The sequence below is a fragment of the Mytilus trossulus genome, chromosome 6 (assembly GCF_036588685.1).
Source record: "Mytilus trossulus isolate FHL-02 chromosome 6, PNRI_Mtr1.1.1.hap1, whole genome shotgun sequence".
Taxonomy (NCBI): domain Eukaryota; kingdom Metazoa; phylum Mollusca; class Bivalvia; order Mytilida; family Mytilidae; genus Mytilus; species Mytilus trossulus.
In genome coordinates this window covers 89,401,658-89,425,687 of record NC_086378.1, presented here as the reverse complement: position 1 = coordinate 89,425,687, position 24,030 = coordinate 89,401,658, and the positions used below count along the sequence as shown (strand labels likewise).

Genomic DNA, 24,030 nt, shown 5'->3' with positions numbered 1-24,030 from the left:
TTGATCATTAGAAGTTATAAACATACCTAAAGTTTTGTATTATTTTCAGCCAAGGTTTTTTTTGTTGCCAGAAACAAACTAGAGGTGGGATCGGCACCTTCAGTAAGGGTAAAGAATAGACTATACATTGTTATCTTATCCTGACTGTAGTGAATCACTTTCTAAAAGATAACCTTAGTATTGCAGACTTAATGTGTTCACTTGATTTTATGTCGTTTGATTGAGGTTAGCCATTTCAATTGATAGTTTATAGTGTGTCTTTCTATGATGTGACGTTACACTATTGTTTCGGGTAAGGATTGGTACCAATTAAATTGATTAAAACAGCTAACCTGTCCTAAGTCAAAAATCTGATGTTCAGTATTTGGTGGGTTTTTTTTTATGTGATTCGTAAGTGTTTTTTGTTTTTAGTATATTAATTAGATCATTGGCTTTCCCTTTTGTATAGTTTCACACTAGTCATTTTTTTGGCCCTTTATTGTTACTGGTAGGTGTGAGCCAATGCTCTATGTTGATGACCATTCTTTGACCTATAATATTGGTTTTTTTTACAAATTGCGACTTAGACTCATACCACATCTCATATCTAACTGCAAGTTATATCATCAAACCTCTGTCGTTAGTAACAGTAATTTTAATTGGATAACATGCCTAGTTTCATAGCATTATTAATAATTGATGCTTTTGAAATGTACCTGCAAGCACAGATGACATATGACAGATTTTAAATGTATGATTTGACATAGTCTTCTGTCAGTTTCAATAAAATGGTGATATCTATATATTATATTTTGAGATGTAGGTTGCAAACAAAACAAAAGTATTTAATTTGAATTTACATTTGTTTTTTTTGCTACTGAATGAAAAGAATATGTATTGATGCCAAATAAAAAATCTGGTGTAAAACTTCGATATGTATAACTGTAAATGATAAATGTTTAAAATTGCAGTAATAACACTAGAAACATAATGTCTCACCTGGAAAGGGATCTAGGATGGAAAAAAAATGAAGAGATAACAGTTAATATTAAGGTAAGTGTTAGAAGAAACAGACATTTGAACATTTTATTACAAAAAAGAACAACATGATAAAATTGTTATGTCACTTTTTGAGTTTTGCTTTCAGATTGATCAGTCCTATTTTGGTCATCAGCTGGTCTCTTATGAGTCTCTTGGTTCTTTGGTGTAAATGTTTGACCAGTCCTTTTGTCCACTACTTTTTGGAACACAAATACACAATAGATAGCTGTAATGATAAATATTCATGTATAATATTACAAATTTGTAAACAGATTTTATGAGTACATCAGTCATGTCTATTGAGACTTTATTGTCCTAATTTAGTATAAAAGTAATTTCTAAATCCTGGTTTTAATATTCTAGTAGTATTCAGCATTTATTTTTATTAAGTGATGTAATTTCTCCTCAATGTAATTGGCTGTATTAGCTACTTCATTGTATTATATATAATGAAATTTCGTAAATTTTCCAGCATTAATTGCATGGCAAAAATTTTAAACTTTTAAAACATTTCTCTGACAGAAAAAGAACAATACTTTGATTGACAGATGTTTGCTAAAAAAGAAAATAACACGGACTACACTGCCTAAACCTCCCAGATAATGTTAATTTACTTTTTGTCAATAGAACAATCTCTATTCAATCTGTATATTTCGCAGATAGGTACAATAGAAATTTATCAAAAAAGAAATTAGTATTCATCAAATCTCCAATTATATTGACCTACCTCTGTTTCCATTGTATATACCAAGCATCAGACAATATATACAAATACAATATTTGCACATCCATTAATGTGAGTAAAAAATGATTTATGTTTTTGTTTTATTATGTCTCATAGCTGAATTATGAATTGATGTTAAATGTCTAGTGCAAATATTACACAAACATCAGGACAAAATATGTAACCTTGCTTTTCACTAGACTGACACAATGAGGTCAATCCACACATTATTCTGCCTTTGAGCAATTCCGTTTATGATATTGTTCCTCAATTGCATTTTTTAAGTCTTTTGTTTAACCAATACCACTGACAGTAGTCTCTGATCCTATCCTTACACATCTATCTTAACTTCCAATTAATGTTGTCATGACATTATGCAACCTGATGCTCTGCAGGGCGCAGCTTTATACGACCCCAGAGGTCAAACCCTGAACAGTTGGGGCAAGTATGGACACAACATTTAAACTCTGAATTTGGATTGTGATTAAATAGTTGACACAACATAGGTTTCTGACACAAAATGAATGTAGTCTAAGAACGTAAACTAAAAAACTTAAAAATTTAAATTGGACATTTACCTACCGGTATTATTGTCAATATCCAAAATCTGAATACATGGTTAGATTCAGCATATCATGGAACCCCAGGAATTCAATTTTTGTTGAAATCAAATATTATTCAATTTCAGACGCTTAAGACCTAAATGTGGACCAATTTGATAACCAGGCCCAAATTTTTACAAGAACCTGGCACAACTACAGCAAATTGGATTTGTTAACATTTATTTGTGTCCTGGCAATACCTCAAGAACCATAACTGATGAACAGTGAAAGTGAAAATCATCCATATCAAGTTTGACCTCCATTTTATCATCAGTAACAACATATTAAAATTTGAAAGAGCTTAGGTTGAATGGTTCATGAGTAAATGCAACAACATGAATGGAAACGCCATCTTTTATCTTTCAAGACTGATAACTCCTGAACGGAAAACGTCAAAATCCACATAATTAAACTTGACCTCCATTTAATCATCAGTAACAACATATTAAAATTTGAAAAGCTTTGGTTGAACAGTTCATGTGTATATGCATAGACACAAATGGAAACACCATTTTTTCAATCTTTCAAGAACCATAACTCCTGAACGGTAAAAGTCAAAATCGTCATTCTTGAACTTGACCTTAATTTTGTTGTCAGTAACAACTTATTAAAATTTTAAAAGCTTTGGTTGAACGGTTCATGAGTAAATGCATGGACAACATTTGGTTTGCTGCCCGCCAGACTGACTGCCCAACTGCCCACTGTACATCCCCAAATCAATAACCAACATTTTGGTCACAAAAGTCCGGTTAAAAATCTATATACATGGTTACATTCAGCATTTTGAAGAACCCCATATATTCATTTTTTGTTGAAATCAAACAGAGTTTAATTTTGGATCCTGATTTGGACCAAATTGAAAACTGGGCTCATAATCAAAAATCTAAGCACATGTTTAGATTCAGCATATCAAAGAACCCCAATAATTCAATTTTTGTTAAAATCAAACTAAGTTTAAATTTGGACCCTTTTGGACCTTGAAGTAAACCAATTTAAAAACAGGATAAAAAATTAAGAATCTAAATACACGGTTAGATTTGGCATATCAAAGAACCCCAATAATTTATTTATTGCTGAAATCAAATAAAGTTTAATTTTGGACCCTAATTCCTAAACTGTTGGGACCGAAACTCCCAAAATCAATCCCAACCTTCCTTTTTTTGTGGTCATAAACCTTGTCTTAAAATTTCATAGATTTCTATTTACTTATACTATGTAATTGTGCAAAAACCAAGAAAAATGCTTATATGGAACCTTTTTTAGCCCCTAATTCCTAAACTGTTGAGACAAAAACTCCCAAAATCAATCCCAACCTTCCTTTTATGGTCATAAACCTTGTGTTTAAATTTCATAGATTTTTATTCACTTATACTAAAGTTAAAGTGCGAAAACCAAATGTCTTCAGACGATACTACGAAGACGCCCCCAACTTCATACCAATATACAACCAAAAAATTTCAATTTTGCGGTTGTATAAAAATATTGAAAGAAATCGTAATAAAAAGAAATACCATAGAAATGTGTCTTCAAATAAAATTCATGTGAAATTTTTTTTGAACTGCTTGGTCACAAAGGTAGTACCTTGACCATGTTGACATATACCTAATAAAGAAATAAACTTACTTGTGGCTTCCCATTCTGCTTGAGACAAGGTCCCCTATAAATAGAATAACGAAATATCAAAATAGGTATTGAGAATATCCCCCTATTTCCAATATTCCTGAACAGTATATGCTTAAAAAATCACATCATAGTTAAACAAAATGTAATTCATTTTTGGAATTTGTAGATAACTTGAATTGTTATTTACATAAAATAAACAAATAGACAAGTGATTAAAAAAATGTACATTGATATTCATAGAGTTAATTTATGTTGTGCATGTGGAACATTAGTCCAAGGTAAAGTATTATAAAAAAAACTTTCTTTCCTGGAAATGTTTTTGACTTATCTCTTTTCTACTTCAGGAATTACTTGTACTTAAAAGATATTAATTTTTTTAGATTTTTATGAACAGGCGGAAAAGACAGGTTATAGCGGAATTTGGCAGAACATTTTGTAATTTTGGATCCTCAATGCTCTACAACTTAGTACTTGTTTGGCTTGATAAATATTTTGATATGATCGTCACTAATGTGTCTTATGTGAACAAAACGCACCTCTGGCCTTCTAAATTATAATCCTGTTACCTTTGATAACTATAGAACACTCATTTTGTAGTTTACATCAATTCTATGACTGATGTGATTCACCCAGTTTGAAAAGCCTGGTTTTATCCCAATAAATGGGGTGATTTATAAATATGAAGTCTAAATGTTTACAATAATCAATGATGGTAATTTTTCCCCAAATTTTCCTGAGTAAGAAAACAGTCCACAATTGGTTTAAAACTGACTATTGATGAAGACTGCATATTTACATCTGTAGATCAAATTGAGAATAAAAATAAGAAATGTGTCTATGAGATAACAAGCTGACCAAAAAACAGTAGTAGTATATAGCTGAAAGTCTTTTTGTTGTTTTGTTGGGTGCTCTGGTTTATGTCTCACATCTTAAATGCTTAAACTGATTTACAGATTGCAACTACTCTAAACAAGTGGATTCAAAAGAATAACAGCACTTTTAAAAAAACTATCATTTCCTGAATGAGTGTTTGCACCATTCTTATTACAAAAAATAATTTGAAGCTCGAGTGGAACAACAAATTATTTTAAGAATGAATAAAAAAAATATCCCCACCCCTTCAAAGTTATAAGCTCTTTCCCTATATGGCCAGAGAATCAACTCATTCTTTTGATTTCCATGGAACTAAATTTCATATTACAATATTATCATACCACTTTAACTGGTCGTCTGTGTCTGTCGTCTGCCGCTTGGTCATCTGACTCCTGAAGATGTTTTACCACTGCTTCAACAGTTTTATAATCTTCTGGCTTTTCACTGACTAAATTTGATTCTCTGTCTGCAGGGTATGTCTGTTAAATAAAATTTATCATATGCACAGATACTTTTTCATAATAAAAAAAAATACTGAAAAATAAAAAAAAACATTCGCATTCATTCTATTATTGTAATTTTTTAACATTGTCAAAAATGCCAGATTAATAACTGTTATTTCAGGTTATGCTGCACACAAATAGTGAGATCATAAAACCTATTGAAATTTTCAAAATAATTATAATGCGATGTAACTGATAAAAAGTATATTCTTTGCTCATTGTTGAAGGCTGTACGGTGACCTATAGTTGTTAAAGTCTGTGTCATTTTGGTCTTTTGTGGATAGTTGTCTCATTGGCAATCATACCACATCTTCTTTTTTATATATTACTTTAAGGAATGAACAATAATAGTATTACTTCAAGAGCTTTCATTTTCCGTAACAGCGAACTGTGGTCACCATGTTCTGATTTTTCTTTGAAATATTCTGCAAATGGTTTTCTCAGGACCAACTTCATACCAAACTCTTCTGCCAATCTGTAGTCAGTAATAAAACAAAATATATTTCATAATAAAAGTTTACTGTCAGACAAGTAAGCTTCAACAATCATGACAATAGAAATGAATTCCTTTATTCCTGATTCTACAAGATACCTATAAAGTTTTCTGTAGTTGATCATGTTTATTAATTTTAAATGTGTGTATTGTTATGCATTTACTTTTCTACATTGGCTAGAGGTATAGGGGAGGGTTGAGATCTCATAAACATGTTTAACCCCGCCGCATTTTTGCGCCTGTCCCATGTCAGGAGCCTCTGGCCTTTGTTAGTCTTGTATTATTTTAATTTTAGTTTCTTGTGAACTATTTGGAAATGAGTATTGCTTTCATTATCACTGAACTAAGTCGGGTGGTTGTCACTTTGACATATTCACCATTTCCTTTCTCAATTTTATAGTATATATAGATGTTTAGGGGCCAGCTGAGGGACCCCTCCAAGTGCAGGAATTTTTTGCTACATTAAAGACCTGTTGGTGACCTTCTGCTGTTGTTTTTTCTACGGTCGGGTTGTTGTCTCTTTGACACATTCCCCATTTCCATTCTCAATTTTATTATGGGATGCAAAGATGATCCAACATTTACATATTTTTCCTCTATGCACATTGAGGATTCATTATTATTCATTGGATACAAATTGTTGTGGTTTTTGTGGGTACAGGTGAAGATCAGTGAACTACAACTTTAAATGTTCAATGAATTAAAAATTTTGTATCAGGTTGTATGCAAACTTTGTAACAACCATGCAATCAAATTTCCACGAAAAGACAAGTTTATTGCATTCCACAAAAATTGGTACCAAAAATAAATGAATCCACAGTAATGTCATTCAGTTAAATGACTACTTTTTTTCACATTATTTCATAAATTTTACCTAGCTTTTATCAAAGGTTTTCAAAAATCAGTTCAAACCAGCCAGATATTTGTTTTTATTCTGCAGTAACAGAAAATGACTTATGAAAAAATTGCAATCTTACTTTTCTAATGCTTGAAAATTAACCAAGAATTCTGGACAATCAACAACACCTTCGAGGTGAAAGTTATATTTTGCACCAAATAGCGGAATGTTTTCTGTGTCATCTGACTGATATGTTATTCTGTAGACGTCATTACCGAACGAGTTATCTGTTGTCTGTCTTAGTCTGTGTCTGTAATATACAAGTATTATAAAATAATTAATTCAGATAATTATCGGCTAATATGTTTCATATTCACATTCTTTTTACTAGACAGTTTAATGCAGATAAATTGCAAAGATCACTTGGATTCTAATTTTAACACTTTCTTTGTCACTAACTTTAAATAGTTATAGGAAGTTATATCTGTATGCATTTTTTTTTCTCGTTCTGGAAATAAACTTTTAAAAAACTCTGATTTTGCAGCCATAATTGGCACGAGTTCTTAATTATTTTTCCGCTAAATTATGCAAGAACTAATAAAAACTTCTCTGCTGACATGATACCTTTTTTAAAAGTAAGAACAGAAAGGTGCTAGGAGTATATATAAACTTTAAAAAGAGTGCCTCCAACTCATAATTTTAAAACAAAAGTAGATGTATGACAGATTCTCATCTGCATACAAACTTTACATCGAATGACTGATAAACTGTGGACTAAAATAGGATGTCATTTTCTTCAATAAGAACTGAATAATTTTTTTAGTTCATTCAACATACTGAAAAATTCAAGGTATTGACGATTTGGAATCTGGTATCTGACAGATCTGAAAAGTGCTTACACATTTAAAATCATAATTATTTGAATTGCAGTGCATAAATGGCACTTGATATGATAACTTGCTTAATATAAAATATTCTTGCATTTCATACTAACAAAATTTCATATGAGTTTGGTGTTGTTCCTATAAAATATCCCCCAAGTCTGAGACATTCACAAGCATTGCGTAACATCATCTCTGCTTGCTGTATACTCTCAAAACAATAATGGAAAGAAAACTGGCAGCTACACAAGTCAAACTCTGTGTTAGGGTCTTTGTATAAATCTTTTAATCTTTTCTGAAAAATAAAAAAAAAAGACAATATACATCATTTGAAATTATCTAATATGATTTTAAGGCCAGTTTGAAAAATCTGCAAAAACTCTTGGAAATAAGATTTTAAGTTAATGTTCTTTCATTTCAAGTGTATCTTTTTGTAAATAATTTACAAACTCTTGACAATTCATGTCAGAATTTTTTCTAACATGATCTCTTAGTGTAATTCATTAACAAAGACATTTAAAAAAACACATTATTGTAGAAATTGCTCACATGAAATAAGATATTAAATTTCACGCTCTTGTATGAAGTTTCTCAGAAACCAAAATGGACAGACAATCAAATGGAGAGACAAATGTAAGTATATCACCTCATTTATATGAGATGTATAATTAAATGTCAATGCTAAGTCTGTATTCTGCAACCAACAATATCCTTTGTTTGTAAGACCACTCTTGATTTCATCTTTAAAAATTCAAGACTTTTGTTATTAACATGATTAATGGTAATGATTGCCTATAAGTATATTGGAACACAATGTTTCAGTGATTATGGACTTTTCAATTTAATTAAGATTATGTTCAATATCTAAATATCAAATCAAACAAAAACATACATTTACTAGAACACCTAGAGAATGTTATAATGAATGAAAATTCACTCATATTTCTTGTATCATAATCATGTGGTTAGTAGTAACTTAAACAGCATCACACAACAGTATATAGGCAGAAACTGCCTGTAGCCTCAATAAATAAGATCTTACTTTAATACAGTCTGCAGCAATTAATTAAGCTTTAAATATTGGTAAATCTTACTTTAGTGCAGTCTGCAGCAATGAATTCAGCTTTAAATATTGGTAAATCTTACTTTAGTGCAGTCTGCAGCAATGAATTCAGCTTTAAATATTGGTTGTGGGTATCTGTCTCTGGAATTCTTGTCGACCATATCATTGTATCTAACCTCACTTTGTTCTACTGACGTCTCAGCTATATCTGGTAAGAGATGTCAGCAATTATAAATTTCAAATACTAAATTTAAATGAAATTAATTAGCTACTGCTTACACACATTGTTGCTAACATTTCAAACAGGGAAATATTAAAAAGTCCTTTATTTAGAGAAAATATTCTTATTTTCAAATTTAGCACTTTCATTTTTACAGTAATAAGCTTAGAATACAAGCTCCAAAAACATGTCTCATGTGGATGATGTCCTATTACAGGATATTAAAATTGTTGGAATTGACCATGACTTTGGTTAAAAAACATAAAAGAGTATCATATGAGAATTCTAGGTTATCACTTTAGTGATATGAAAAAGATGTTTTGGTAATTTCAAAGTAAATCATCCAAGTCCATTCAGACAAAAGTTAAAATAGCAGGAGGATAACATATTGATTTCCAATTCCCTGTTATGGATCTCATATTCATCTATCATTAATAAATAAAGTTTCCATTTGATGAAGGGTATAAGAATGACATGTACAGGGATGTCAATTAGTATTAGCAGATTAGAGAGATTAGTAATAATCTAAATGTATTGATTGGTAATTCTTACCTGCACATATCAATTTTGAAATTCTCCCTTTTCTCCATTTGAGAAGGTCCCCACCTTTACCAGCACAAAGGTCTAAAACAGACACTTTGAGATCTGACCTGTTTTCATCTCTTAATCTGTTTATTGTTTCACCTAAAAAAAAAAAAATTTGAACTCATTCAATATTAAAAGGTACTTACAACAGTTGAAAAACCTTGTGAAATCTTGCTGGTAGACTTCTTTTAACATGTTCAACCATAATCCACTGTTATTTAATTAAACCTTATCATCTTGAAAGATTCATCTGTCACTTTATCATAGAAAATTTTGATTAAATACAAAAGGAAACAAGTGAAACTGCAAGCTACTGCTCACTGATGGTACCCCTGCTGCAAGTGGATAATATTAATAGTGTAAAAATATGCAAGTGTTCGGTAAACAGGAAGTTGTCGAGTGATGAATCTGAAAACACATCACACGGTATAGCTGACTTATATAAATCTTGAAACCAAATTTCAGAAATCCTTGGATTGTTGTTCCTGAGAAAAATGTGACGAAAATTTTCAACTTGGCTTTCATGTGTAAAATCATACAAGTGTTCGGTAAACAGAAAGTTGTCAAGTGATAAATCTGAAAACACATCACACCGTAAAGCTGACTTAGATAAACCCTGAAACTAAATTTCAGAAATCCTTGTATTGTAGTTCCCGAGAAAAATGAGACGAAAAATGTTCATGGGACGGACAGACTGACAGAATGAAGGACAGACAGAGGTAAAACAGTATACCCCCCTTTTTTAAAGCAGGGGTATAATTATCAGGACTATACAGAAGACATAATGATCTGTAGACACGGTAGAGCAAAAAAACATACAATTTCAGAGGTTTCTAGCAAGCAGACGAATTCAATCCTGGGTAAAGCAACAAGGATATCTAAGTTTTAAATGCCATATTGTGCATCATTAAATCATAACCATAACGCATGTACTGTAATGTGTGAAGATATTTGATTTATAAATAAAATATTAGTTACCAATTACAACACTTTTGATCCAGTTGTTAAAATTTCTTAAGAAAAAAATTCGACTATCTTTCCTAGTTTCTAGGCCAGCTTCCTGTAACTCATTATAATGTTTGGCAACTGTTCCAGTTAGATCTACAGCCTACAAATACATATAATCTATGACTGATTTAAAATATTTACAGCTATTAAATGCCATTGTTCTTAAATATAATTTCAGGGCTCACGCTACCAGGCAACTAGGGCAAAGAAGTCGCTTTCTTAACCTTTATATATTTATAATATAGGGTTATTGCATGAATATTGGGGAATATTGTCCCGAGTAGAATTTTATATTGCACGAGCTTGCGAGTGCAATATATGTTCTAAGAGGGCAATATTCCCCAATATTTATGTAATAACTCTCTTATTGTATAACAATATAAGATAGTATCCAGAAGTAAATTTTGTAAAAAACAAAATTCCATTTTTTCTGTATTTTATTTATAAATGGACTTAGTTTTTCTGTGGGGAAACATTACATTCACTCTGTGGTTAAAGTTTTTAAAATTTGAATAACTTTTTTAAACTATACTGGATTTCTACCAAACCTGGACAGAATCTTGTTTATGATCATAAAATAGTATCCAGAAGTAAAGTTTGCAAAAATAAAATTCCATGTCTGTTTTTTACTTATACATTTTATAGACATGAAAGATGGACTCTGTGGTTAAAGTTTTAAAAATTTTAATAACTTTCTTTAATTATCCTGGATTTTAACCAAACTTGGACAGAAGCTTGTTTGTGATCATAAGATAGTATCCAGAAGTAAATTTTGTAAAAAAATAAATCCATTTTTTCCGTATTTTACTTTTAAATGGACTTAGGTTTTCTGCCAGGAAACAACCCATTCACTCGGTGGTAAAATTTAAAAAAAAATTAATACTTTCTTATGCTATTTTAAATTTGTACCAAACTTGGTCAGAAGCTTGTTAATGATCAAAAGCTAGTATCTAGAAAGGATTTTTTTTTTAATATTTGGTACCTGTCTATCTGTATTTTACTTATAAATTGATTTAGTTTTCCTTCCAGTTAACATTACATACAGTCTGCAGTTAAAGTTTTAAAAACATTTATTCGATTCATAAACTACCCTGAATGTTTTACCAAACTTGGACAGAAGCTTCTTACAATCAAAAGATAGTATCAAGAGGAATAGTTTATTGATTGATTTCCTCATTTTTGTTGAACCTGGGAGTTACAGCAAAAGTAGGCGAGCTGCGAGACACTTGTTTTCGCGGAACCCTTACAAATTTTTAAATGTACCTGCCACTTGATATAAATTATAAATTTAAAAAGAATACATAAACTGTAAGGATCATTCAGGAAAAACTTAGAAACAGGTTCATTGTTTATTTTTCTACATTCAATAGATATCAAAATAGTTTTCAATGGTTTTTAATACATGTACATGATCATGTATTATCATCATAATCTACAAATACATGATCACATTAAATATGTTAAATAATCTTACTTGTGAACCTTGTGATTTTTGTGCTTCCACTTCTTTCTTATCTAAAAAAAAAAAAAAAATCACTTATGATATAACAAATCAATAGGTATGTAAAAAGCTTGTATACTTCATTAGCATGATTAGTACTTTTTGTTCTTTTTTGTTTAGTGCAAATCCATTGTTTTAATTCATGTCTGTTATAGTTATGTAATAAATAGTATTGTCCCATGTTTCCAGGCTTCATACACCACATTTAAACATGTCATCACCAAGAAACTCTGATATCTATTCCTAAATTTGGGGAGAAAATTTTGATAGTTCCATGCAACTTCCGTGTAAATCCACTACCTTTTGTTTGTTCATGTTTAGCATGTTAAGCAAGATCTCTCCTATCACAGATTCACATCAGGTAATTAACTGCCCAATCTTTCTTACAGTCAGAGGTACTACTTATTCAAGTAATTTTTATTAACTTGAAGAAGCAAAAAAAAATATACACATGTAAGTAAATTTGTAGGATACTTATTCAAGTGAATTTTTTTTACTTGTATATGTAGATAAAAAAAAATGGCTTAGTTATGTTCCTTAGACATTCATAAGTTTTTACTTGTTTAAGAAAAAAAGTCATCCTTTCTTCTTTTCTAGAATTCTTAAGATTTCTTTGCTCTAATCATCTAATCAAAGGAGTAAGTTCGGTAAGGGCCATATTTGGCCCCAATTATAAAGTTCATAGTTAAAAGACAATAAATGTTTTAAGTTGCCTTAGAGACATGTTAGAAAGTTAAACAGAACTGTTTTTGTCAAAGTTTAATTCTAACACGTTGATTTTTACATCCAAAAAAGGTCAAGATAAGGGATTTTGGTGAAATTTGACAAAATCAGCTAGATTTCAAACAAATAAAGGACCAGGAAACATAGAGCGCAGGCGTCGACAAGCTTAAGATTCAAATAAGACATGTGAAATGTCTTCACAAACACCATTTTAAAAGATCTTTGTTGTCGACGTATGCGCTCTATGTTTCCTGTCCAATAATCTATGGAAATTCACCCATTTTCAGTGATTTTTTTCATGAAAAATCAATATCAGTACAACTTGTGACGTCATAATGAAACGCAGAAACGTAAAATTTTCAACAAAGTGGTTTATATCCAAGCTAGTCAATGTCTTAGCTATAATTTATCATGATATTAATCGAATAATCCGAATTTGAAATTTACGCTAAAAAAGGGGGCCATTTTAGGACCTTATCGAACATACTCCTTTAAATTGTTTACCATTTGCAGATGTCTTTTCTAATCATTTACGTGTAATTTCATGGACTATGAAAATCCCATTTGTCTGTTATCTTCATAACACTGCTCATTTACAAGCCCCAAAGGAGCAATTTTTGAAGGCCTTTCACAAATATACAAGATATTTGCTCAATCAGATTTTTGTTGATTAAATGAGATGAAACATTGAACGTTCATAAAAAAAAATTGAGCGAACCTGGGAAAAATCATTAAACGCATGATTTTACATCTCAAAACTTGAGGATGTGTGTGGGATTGTAAGAAAATATTTACTTATATGTGTATATTTCTTTTAGGTTCTTCAAGTAAATAAAATCAACTTGTACAAGTAGTACTCCTAACTGTCTTATTTACAGACTTGCCAACTATCTCTATTTTGGTGGTATCATCCCGAATTTCATGCCTCAAAATGAATACCAATTTAGGGATTGTAAAATAATTCAAAATACCAATTTTCATAAAACATATCTGAACGAATTATCTGATTATTGGTTACCCATTTTGAAGTTTTTCTGATCAATTTCTATAAAGCTATAATTTTACTTGGCGACATATCTATAACAAGTTTTAGACCCTACTCTAATTAGGGTCACTCATAACAGGTACAGTATCATAATTTGATGTTACTTGTAATCTGCTTATCTGATGGGTCATAATAATCCCCAAAAATGTAAAACAATACAAACAAGAAACCTAACTGCTAAATATATATTTATTTTGAAAAATTAAACCAAAAACAAATATGTAACACATCAACAAATTAAAACCACTGAATTACAGGCTCTTGACTGGGGACAGGCACATACAGACAAAATGAGGCTGAGTTAATCATGTTAGCGGCATCCCAACCCTCACCCTAATCCATGTAATGCACAAGATAACAAATAACTTGAATCTTGTTTGTCATTCATGCAGTTAATCGTACTCAGAAGGGTGGGTCTTTTCACCACCAAACCAAACTGCACACCTTGAACACCCCAAAAACCACCAACCACTAAGAAAAACTGTGATAAATATTGTACAATAAAAGAATGGGGACATATACAGCATAGTGCCATTAATGAGTCAACTTTTTTAATGGCTATTGGTGATGATTTTCTTTGTCCGACTTTAAAGAACGTCATTATCGATGTTGTGTAACATAAAATCAATAACATGTGTTCAAAGGGGAATTCTAATGCAACAACGTTTGTAACGTTCATTTTGATTGGATAACGTCACTTTCTTACATGGCATCAATTGACAATTGATGCTATGGGACCTACGCGCAAGCGCAGACGGCATATGACAGATTTTAAATACATGTTTTAACGTTGTTTTCTGTCAGTTTCATTAGAATGGAGATAACAATATTGTATTTTAAGCTCCGACGGCATCAATTGGGGATTTGATGGTCGCAAATACCCGTTTACTGTCTCCACTAACGCGTCGCCAGTAAACTTAATTTGCGACCATCAAATCCCCAATTGATGCCGTCGGAGCTTAATATACAATACAGTTATCTCCTAATTACTCGAACTAAACTTTTCAAATACGGATTTTTAAACCGGAATCGTAGCAAAGTTTAGCCGTTGTTGATATCAACAAAAATGGCGAAGCACGATATCAAAAAGGCTATCATAAGTTAAATTGAAAGTGGTCATCGAGCAAGTAGTGTTGCGAAAAGCTTAGGAATAGCCAAATCAACAATTTCCAGGCTTTTGAAGCGTTGGCGGATGCGTGGTAATACCGAAAATGTTCCTCGAAGCGGAAGGAGAAAAACTGTCACCAAACCGGCAGAAAACACTCTGTCACGGATTGTGAAAACGTCTCGCCGTTCAACCCTCAAGGATATCACCCAGGAATTTAACACTCGCACACCTGCTAAAGTGTCTAGACGAAAATTGCATGAACTAGGGTACACCAGATGATCTGTTCGGAAGAAAATTGGCATCAGGGTTGTTAATCAAAAGAAAAGAGTGGTTTATTGCAGGAGTAAACTTCATTGGACTGTGAACAATCAGTGGAAAAAAGTTATATTTACAGATGAGATGATGATGGTGATCAAACCTGACGGAACAGTTAAAGTTTGGAGGAAGTCAAATGAAATTTGGAGGCCTGAATGTCTGGGATATGTTGCACAGCGACCGTCCACCAATCTTAAAATTATGGTCTGGGATGTATAACATATTATGGAGTTGGTACTTTAGCTATGATAAATGGTAATATGAACTCTGTTAAGTATATAGAAACACTGGACGATAATTTATGGCAAGTTGTAACCAAACATTTTGGCAATGAACCGTATCTTTTTCAAGATGATAATGCACCCTGTCATCAGTCAAGGGTTGTAGAAGAATGGAAAAGGCAAAACCAGATTCCGCAACTAACCTGGCCTGCACAATCACCAGACTTGAGCCCAATCGAAAATGTATGGCTTCTAATGAAGAATAAAATTAAAAAATAGACTTTATCTGGTTCGTAACGTTGAAGACCTTAAGTCTGAATTACTGTGTGCCTGGTTAGAAGTGCCATTATTTTATATTCAGTGACTTTATTCAAGCCTACCACGTCGTTGCAGACAAGTTCTTGTTCAGAAGGGTGGAAAAAATTGGAAAAAAAATATTTTAGGTGTCCATGGGGATCTGCGTAGTTCAAAAAGTGGGGTGTTATACTTATAGACTCTTCCTTTCTGTTTTCTATAGATATTTGGACTGTTTAAATGTTTAATCTTCTGATTTGTTGAATTTATAACATGAATATTATTTTAGTCACTTTCATAACTATAAAAGACAAAATAATAAACTTTTGGAGTGTTCGTAGGTGTTAGACAGTGTCTGGTGGTGAAAAGACCTACTGTTCTCAGAAAGATATAATTTGGACCTATTTTTTCCTGGGCCAGTGGCATGTCCCCAAAACCTCATAGCAAATTGCACAAATGAGTGAGTCCTTTAAATGAAGGTGGGGTTGTAAAAACCCTTTTTATAATATGTTTTTTTCTTGAGAAACATGATGTTGAACTTAATTTATGTCAAAGCTCTTAGTCTCAATTTCAAAATGATCAAACTCAAATGGTGCTAAATTATGACATTAGCAATTGATGTTAGCATTCATAAACAGTGTGCAATTAAATACAATTATTTTTAATTGTAAGTGGAAATGACAATGAGTAACACTTATCCTATACACTGGGAAATTAAAATTGTTACTTGCTTTCCATTTCCATTTTTAACTGCTGCTTATGTGTATGGTTAAACTCCGAGAATACGAAATGAGTATTCCGAACATAATGTCGTATTTACCGCAAAATATTTTATAGATAAAAAAAATAATGAATTTGAAATATTTTGAACATATTAATAGCTATTGTTTGTTATCTCATATCCTGATTTATTTTTGAATGGTAATTTCTAAATATTCGCATGAAATGTGCATGTCGTAATGTGTCGTCTGTCAACTTCCGGTTTAGAAATGAGCACGTTGGATTTGACCGTCAAAATTATACAACAATTGATTTGATTGCTTGTGTCATGTTAACAAAAACCTTGACTGGAAATTGTATTTCCATTTTTAGACGAAGAAATCATGAGCAAATGGAATTTTGCCACAGATTTTTGATATCACTAGGGAAACCGCAATCGTCAAGCCCTGCAAGACTTCGTCATATTTCATCATTTTCTTCGCAATGTTTTTGCAGACCCAAGAAAAAATGTAATTACTAATACATATAATTTGAGGCAGGTGCTTCAACCTCATAAATGTAGAAATAGTTGCTTCCTCTGTCCTAGCCCAGCCTAGATACATGTATTTTTTTGTAAATAAGACTCCCTCTATTATCTTTTACAATACTAATATGAGGCAGACATACACACAAAAAACCGTAGTCAGAATCTCACTCCATTTTGAAACAAGTCAATGAAACAAAGTTATAGCAATACACTAACCAAAACATGATTAAGAGTTATTCAACACAAAAAAAAAAACGTTGACAGAATTCCACTTTATTTAGAAAGGATTTTTTTTTTAAACAATACACTTTCCAAAACATAATTAAGATTTATTCAACTCAATAAAAAATGCTCTCTCACTTTATTTTGAGACAAAGAAAACAATTATACTCATAAGAATACTACTTGCCAAAACTGGATTACAAAGTGATTAAACCCAAAACCAATTAAAATTGGGCGCGAACATATAGGGTGCGAATGGACTTTGAGTGCGAACATGTAGGTTGGGAAAGTGAAAGGGGGCGAACATGAGTGGGTGTGAACATGAATGGGCGCGAAGGGACCCAGATTCCATGCTGCATACACCTTATTGCTATTTGTCCACTATTACTGGACATCACACAGGTTCCTGTAAAATGTTGATGTTATAATCATGATAATACAAAATATCTAACGCCACAACAGAAAAGGGATTGTTGTTTGATGTAAATATATCAAGCGTGACAGATTCTCAGGTCGGCAGGGAATAGGTCAGTTCACACCCAATCAGCTGCACCCAATACACTTTCGCACCCTACATGTTCACACCAAAGGTCTCTTTGTATCCAAATTTAGATAAATTTTCAGTTGAATAATGAGAAACTCAAGATTGTTGTTTTTAATTGACCACTTTTTAGTTCATCCGTCACCGGAAAATACTTGTCAGTTCTAGCGCCTTTTTGACGTCATTTACCAGATAGAGGAGGTACCCTGTATCCCTGCACTATTTACGTTCATCATGCATCTTAGTGATCGTCATAGTGCAGGATAAACTAGAAATAATGGTTGTTAAGTAAAAATGTAGGTACTTAATGACAGTTCTCTAATGACAGCAATGTTGATTGTCAATTTTGAGAATTCAATTTGCCGAATAATTCGTACAATATAGTATTATAGTTTTCCAACCACTCCCTCAACATTGGAATTGAAGTGATGGCGCCTCTAAACGCCCAAGTGAAGTTCACTAAAACCAGAGTTTTTGACGGAAATGCATTAAACTCGAAAGTTGTCTATTCATTTGATGTCAATACTGTATTTAGCTTGGAATGAGTAAAAAGATTGAAGATTATAAATGGAAAACACAAAAGATTTTAACAGCTTGGCCCCTTTGATCAGAAACAATGAAAGAAAAAATCATAGCGATGCCCTTACCAATACATGATTAAAATTTATTCAACACAAATACGTTGTCATAGTCTCACTTTATTTTGAAACAATGAAATAAAAGTTAGCAATCTGACACTTAACCAAAACAAGATTAAGATTTATTCGACACAAAAAAAACACATTGTCTCACTTTGATTTAGGACAATGACCATGATGATAACAAATATACTTATATGAATACACTTGCCAAAACTTGATTACAAAGTTATTAAACCCAAAACCAATAAAATTGGTGCGAACGTGTAGGGTGCAAAAGTGAAAGGGGGCCAATGTGATAGGATGCTAACGTGAATGGGCGCGAATGGACCTGGTTTTGGGAATAGCGATAAGATGTATTACATTCACTAGCTTGAAACTGTTCTCACGTCCAAGGGATGTATAGGCAGACAAGCTGGGACCATTGTCAGTTATAGCTTGTCCCAAATCAAAAAGTGGATTTTGTCCAAAATTACTTGTTGCTTCAGGGTCCCACTGAGGATCTTAGGTTCATATACATCAGGCCTCGGTTTGTTCATTTTTAAACTTTCTCTTCATTTGTGTAAGTTCATGAAGTTTCGTCTACCTGCCTTCCTTTATTTACAACATGTACTCATATTTGAACAGTTTTTACAATGACAATGATGACTCATCGATTCCTACATTCATTTTTAAATGGATGTCAAGTTACAAGAGACTTTAACTTTGCTGCCTCGATACTTAAGAATGCAAATTTTATATGTTCATTTTGGCCTTGAACCTTCCTAGCCAAACATGTCAATTATGACTTGTATGATTTTCAAATTATTGGGTGTCATAATTGACAATAAAAAAATTTGTATTATTATTTGTATTAATTGATAACAATGGGAACACACTGAACATGCTCAGTCATTCAGCTTATTTGCTCCCCACATATAAATGAACAAAATCAGCTGCATTGCAAGTTACTTTTTCTTGTTGGTCACATCTCTCAAAGTGAAAGTTAATGCAGTAACTGATAGGTCCATGTGAAAAAATAAATAGCTTTCCCTAGCTGTTCTCTCAATTTTTAAAGGAAAACTCTATACTACAATTTTCGATAAAAGAGTTGATTTTCATTCCCTATTACCATGATTGTTAATTTTCCTCTTTCATGTTTTTCGACAGCAATGTTCCTTTTGCTCAATCATACATTGTTTATATATCCCATGTGTTAAAAATTTTGTACATTTTAAGGAACCTAATCAAAGCAGCACTGGGAAATTATTAAGAATTGTAGAAGAAGGGAATTCCTTACTATAAGTTACTTAAACTTTCACTAAATTCTTTCATAGACAAATGATAGATGCAAAGATTTGATTAGTAAACTTAGCTGTACCTTTAGAAAATTTATTGAAAATGGTACTTCACCAACTTAGTTTTACGGTATAAATATAATGGAATTTTATACAGCTGTCATACAAATATGAGGTTTAGCTACCTATAAAATCAGGTTTAATCCACCATTTTCTATAAAAGAAAATGCCTGTAACAAGTCAGGACTATGACAGTTGCTGTCCAATTATTTTATGTGTTGGAGCTTTTGATTTTGCTATTTGATATGCTTGATTACAGACTTTCTGTTTTGATTTTCCTCAGAGTTCAGTATTTTTGTGATTTTACTTATAATTTTACTAAAAGCATGGAAATCACTATTTGTCAAATCCATGTAAACTCATTGAACCTTTAACAAACTTTTTTAGTTAAGGTTATCTTCTAATGTTGTAATTAGATTTTTGAATATACATGTACATTTTGTCATGTTTGTACAATGATACAGTTTACTTTGGCAAAAATATTGATTTTGTCATTGGCAAATTAAAACATAACTAAATTTGCATTCTTTTCAAATGGGATGTACAAATACACATCCTTGTTCATTTTCTGTATTAAAATGTTTAACATGTTTAAACATAACCCTCTCTCAACCTTTTATATTAGTATATTTTGTATTTATTGTTTACTCTCTTTAAAATCTCTATATGACATTTATGATCATGATGATTTGCATTTTATATTTTCAGATGCATGTAACACAGTAAAAAGCTCCAGTCTGTCAGTGACCAGTGGTCAGCAATACTTGCAAATATATCCATGTTCAACTATTTACCAATCATTTTCAACTAGTGCTGGTGACTTTCAGAAAGATAAATCAAAAGACAAGGAAACAACAGAAAGTGAAATCACAGACAAAACAGAAAGTTCAGATAGTGTTGAACAAAATTTATCAATATTTCAAAGATTTAAAAAAGCATACAAGGAGCATGGAAAAGTTCTTATTGGAGTACACCTGTTTACATCAACTTTCTGGTTTGGCTCCTTTTATTATTTAGCATTAAGGTATGAACAAATGTAATAAACATATATAAATATAGTTAAAATTTAATTATTGTGTAATCAAAATCATGAATACTAATTCAATGTGCTAAGATTTGCTGTAGAAATTAATATAGAATTCCTTAGACATAGAAATTCTGTTTACCTCAATTTTTTTGTATGTACATCATGTACGTATAGACATGTGTTTCCAAACAATAGCATTTTCAAATATCATTACAGCATTGTACAGAAGTAAGGAAGTCCAGATATTCATGATATTTGTTTATTTTGATGGTTTGATAAAATAAAAGTTGTCTCCCCTTCCACAAATTCATATAATATCTCAGTAATTTTATCATGTATAGATGTTCAAGCAAAAAATACTTCTAATTGGATAAGAAGATTATGATCTTCAATAAATAATACATTGAAATTATTTGGTGTTAAGACTCTTAAAACTCTTGAGTCAATCTTTAATCTGAAACATTTTTTTAAAGAATTGCTGTGTTTCATGTTGCCATCAGTATATCCTTAAAGGATTGATGTATTTCAAATCACCTTTTGCCTAACAAATATAATTTCATCCAACTTTTCTCAGTAGCTATTAAATACAAAATGTTTCTTCTCTAGTAATCAGCTTGACAGAGATGTGATATAATGTGTGAGCACTTTTTAGACCTGCCAGATACCTCTGCATGTTTTCAGATAATTTGAATAACAAGTTTACATATGCTCAAACAAACTATATAAAAATAAGGAGATGTGGTATGATTGCCAATGAGACAACTATTCTTCAAAGTTCAAATGAAGTGGATATCAGCAATTATATAAAGGTTCTTCAACAATGAGAAGAAAAAAATCCTTATTGTCAACTTTAAAAGGCACCGACATGAAAAATATGAAACCATTGAATTGAGTAAAGTAATGACCTTATTTATGTGCCTGCATTCTTGTTGTTTTTTCTTATTAAAAATATTTACTTCACACTTTCTCTATTTTTATTACAGTGGTATTGATGTGGTACCATTGTTGGAAAAAATGGGAGCTGGAGAAACCATAATGAAGCCTTTTAAATCCTCCCATGCTGGTGAAATAGCTGTGGCCTATTTGTTATACAAGTTGGCTACGCCTGCCAGATATACTGTAACTCTTGCTGGAACTAATTTTACAATCAAATATCTGCAGAAATCTGGAAAAATGGTTAAGCCAGCAGAGAGAGAAAGCTTTAAGGAGATATACAAAGATGGCAAACAGGAATTGAAAGAAAAGCGAAAAGAAATTGATTCTAAAATAAAAACGAGAACTCAAAAATATTCAAAAAAGTGAAGTCCTTGAATTAGTTGCTTTTGATACATTCTTGTTCATTCATAATAGTATGCCAGCTGAGTCCACTTGGTGTATGTGATAGCATATTTATTTATTGTATCAATATATTTAAGGAAACAGAAATTTCTAAAGTAATGTATAAAAAATGACATATATTTTCTTCTCTTTGTTTGATGCATATGTAACTATTTTAATATTTGTAGTTCATGTCAGTATTATGTCTTTTACACATCTTTATATATTTTTTTGAGTGGTACAGTAATAAACATCTTCTGAGGTACAATTCTACTGCAGACTTATCTTAATGAGTTAGATTTTTAAATTTTATAACTGATGCAATAATAAAACAATAATTAATAAGCCTTCCTATCATAACAAGTTTTGGATTTGTAAGGGTCAGTTATCAATAATTTAATTTTGGATGTAACACGTCTTCTGATTGGCTGACATTATTTTGTTATGAGCATGTGCATGTGGTGCACACTGTTAAATAACCTGCTATGCACGTTATTCAGTGTGCACCAAATTTTTTATGTTTTTTCTTCATAGACAGAAAAAAATATTACAGTCATTCCTTAAATAATGAAGTTCTTATATAGATTATAACAAATAATTGTAAAATTGTCCTTTGTTTATTTATGAATTTGGAAATTATTAGGAAACTAAAGTGTTTTTAAACTCCCTGAGATAAAGTTGACCATAAACATGATAAATGATTTTGACTTAAATTATTTTGTCCTTTTTGGTTTACTTTAAACATTGTTTATTGCTCAAAATGAAAAATGGATCAGACACAACATAGCTCTTCAACTGTTAAGGTTCTGATAGCTCATTGACTTTTTAATATTTAATGTTGAGTGTTCCTCATGGAGGTAAATTCAGAAAACTGTTTCTAATGCATGAAATATATAAAATTTTGATTTCATTATTGCATAAAAAGAAAAAGTTCATAATATCACATATTTTAGATTATTTTTAAAAGTTTGTTAAAACACACTAATGCTTACTAACAAATAGAACAGAAATTGATTAACAGATTTCAGTGCCATATTGATCAAAGGTGGTAGCAATCATTTTATGACCAATAGACCCAATCTGAATTGGATTTATACAGGACTAATGGTATGAGAGAAGTATAGCTTATTTCACAGATTTAAATGGTTGTATTATTATATATCATGGTAATAATTTTGTTATGTGCTGTTACAAAGACATATATATTATTTGTGCTCTGATGTGTGATTCTGCTTGTTTGTATGACTTCTGTAGATCTAGTATAAATAAAATGTCATTCAGTATTAACTTTCTAATTGTGTTTTTTAAAATTAAAATAGACTACTTTCTAGTTCATCCGTCACCGGAAAAAACTCGTCAATTATGCACACCTTTATCCCTGCACTATTAACGTTCATCAAGCATCTTAGTGATCGTCATTGTGCAGGATAAACTAGAAATAATGGTTGTTCTGTAGGTACTTAATGACGATACCTAATAACAGCCTTGCTGATTGTCAATTTATTTAATTCAATTTGACAAATAATTCGTACAATATAGAATTATTGTTTTCCAACCACTCGCTTAACATTAGAATGGAAGTGACGACACCCCTGAACGCACAAACGACGTTCTCTAAAACCAGAGTTTTTGACGGTAATGCATCAAACTCGAAAGTTGTTTATTAAGGTATAAATATCATTGAGGCAACATTCTTTTTGTTCTGTTCACTTTTATAGACTAAAACAATGCTTAAGTACTTCCACTTCAATTGAAATTTGGTAAATAGTTGTTTCATTGGCATTCATACTACATCTCCTTATATTTATATTAGTGATACATATGTTTTAAATTATTGCAATTGAGACATCCCCTAAATAAATATAAGTTTCTTCTTTGGGTTGCTTCTAGTTAAATGCATAGCTTCTGATGTCATGTTTATATTCTCGTTGAATTGTAAATGAAATGGTCAATCTGATTCACAATATTCAACATCAAATTCTTTACTCCTAAATGATCATTTGAAGGTTAAGAGCATAGTTATAAGTATGTTGATGGCAGTTCTATTTTAGTCATGTCTACA

General features: G+C 31.4%; 2 protein-coding genes across 2 annotated transcripts; one reads left to right on the top strand and one right to left on the bottom strand.

Annotated features, from left to right (window-relative positions):
- Positions 1–1,051: 1,051 nt before the first annotated feature.
- LOC134723111 (mRNA cap guanine-N7 methyltransferase-like) lies at positions 1,052–14,303 on the bottom strand. Its single transcript, XM_063586751.1, has 11 exons — positions 14,225–14,303; positions 11,908–11,969; positions 10,404–10,533; positions 9,393–9,524; positions 8,704–8,828; positions 7,671–7,852; positions 6,816–6,986; positions 5,703–5,820; positions 5,184–5,321; positions 3,970–4,003; positions 1,052–1,246 (listed from the first exon to the last, which is right to left on the bottom strand). Exons 1-11 carry the CDS (start codon positions 14,301–14,303, stop codon positions 1,098–1,100), a joined length of 1,320 nt encoding a protein of 439 aa, XP_063442821.1. The 3' UTR covers positions 1,052–1,097.
- A 2,312-nt stretch (positions 14,304–16,615) lies between these two features.
- On the top strand, positions 16,616–23,258 carry LOC134722190 (uncharacterized protein C18orf19 homolog A-like). The gene is made up of 3 exons (XM_063585773.1): positions 16,616–16,869; positions 20,333–20,648; positions 21,635–23,258. Exons 1-3 carry the CDS (start codon positions 16,689–16,691, stop codon positions 21,951–21,953), a joined length of 816 nt encoding a protein of 271 aa, XP_063441843.1. The 5' UTR covers positions 16,616–16,688; the 3' UTR covers positions 21,954–23,258.
- The last annotated feature ends 772 nt before the right edge of the window (positions 23,259–24,030 follow it).

What these genes read in the sequence shown, in the direction of transcription:
- LOC134723111 (XM_063586751.1), bottom strand. Translation starts at nt 14,303, where the DNA reads ATGACGTTCTTTAAAGTCGGACAAAGAAAATCATCACCAATAGCCATT. An exon ending in CCAAACTCATATGAAATTTT is followed by an intron (nt 6,987 to 7,670) that starts GTTAGTATGAAA and finishes TGTATATTACAG; the next exon opens with ACACAGACTAAGACAGACAA. An exon ending in ACAGACGACCAGTTAAAGTG is followed by an intron (nt 4,004 to 5,183) that starts GTATGATAATAT and finishes TTCTATTTATAG; the next exon opens with GGGACCTTGTCTCAAGCAGA.
- LOC134722190 (XM_063585773.1), top strand. Translation starts at nt 16,689, where the DNA reads ATGTTAACAAAAACCTTGACTGGAAATTGTATTTCCATTTTTAGACGA. An exon ending in TTGCAGACCCAAGAAAAAAT is followed by an intron (nt 16,870 to 20,332) that starts GTAATTACTAAT and finishes TTATATTTTCAG; the next exon opens with ATGCATGTAACACAGTAAAA. An exon ending in TTTTATTATTTAGCATTAAG is followed by an intron (nt 20,649 to 21,634) that starts GTATGAACAAAT and finishes TTTTTATTACAG; the next exon opens with TGGTATTGATGTGGTACCAT.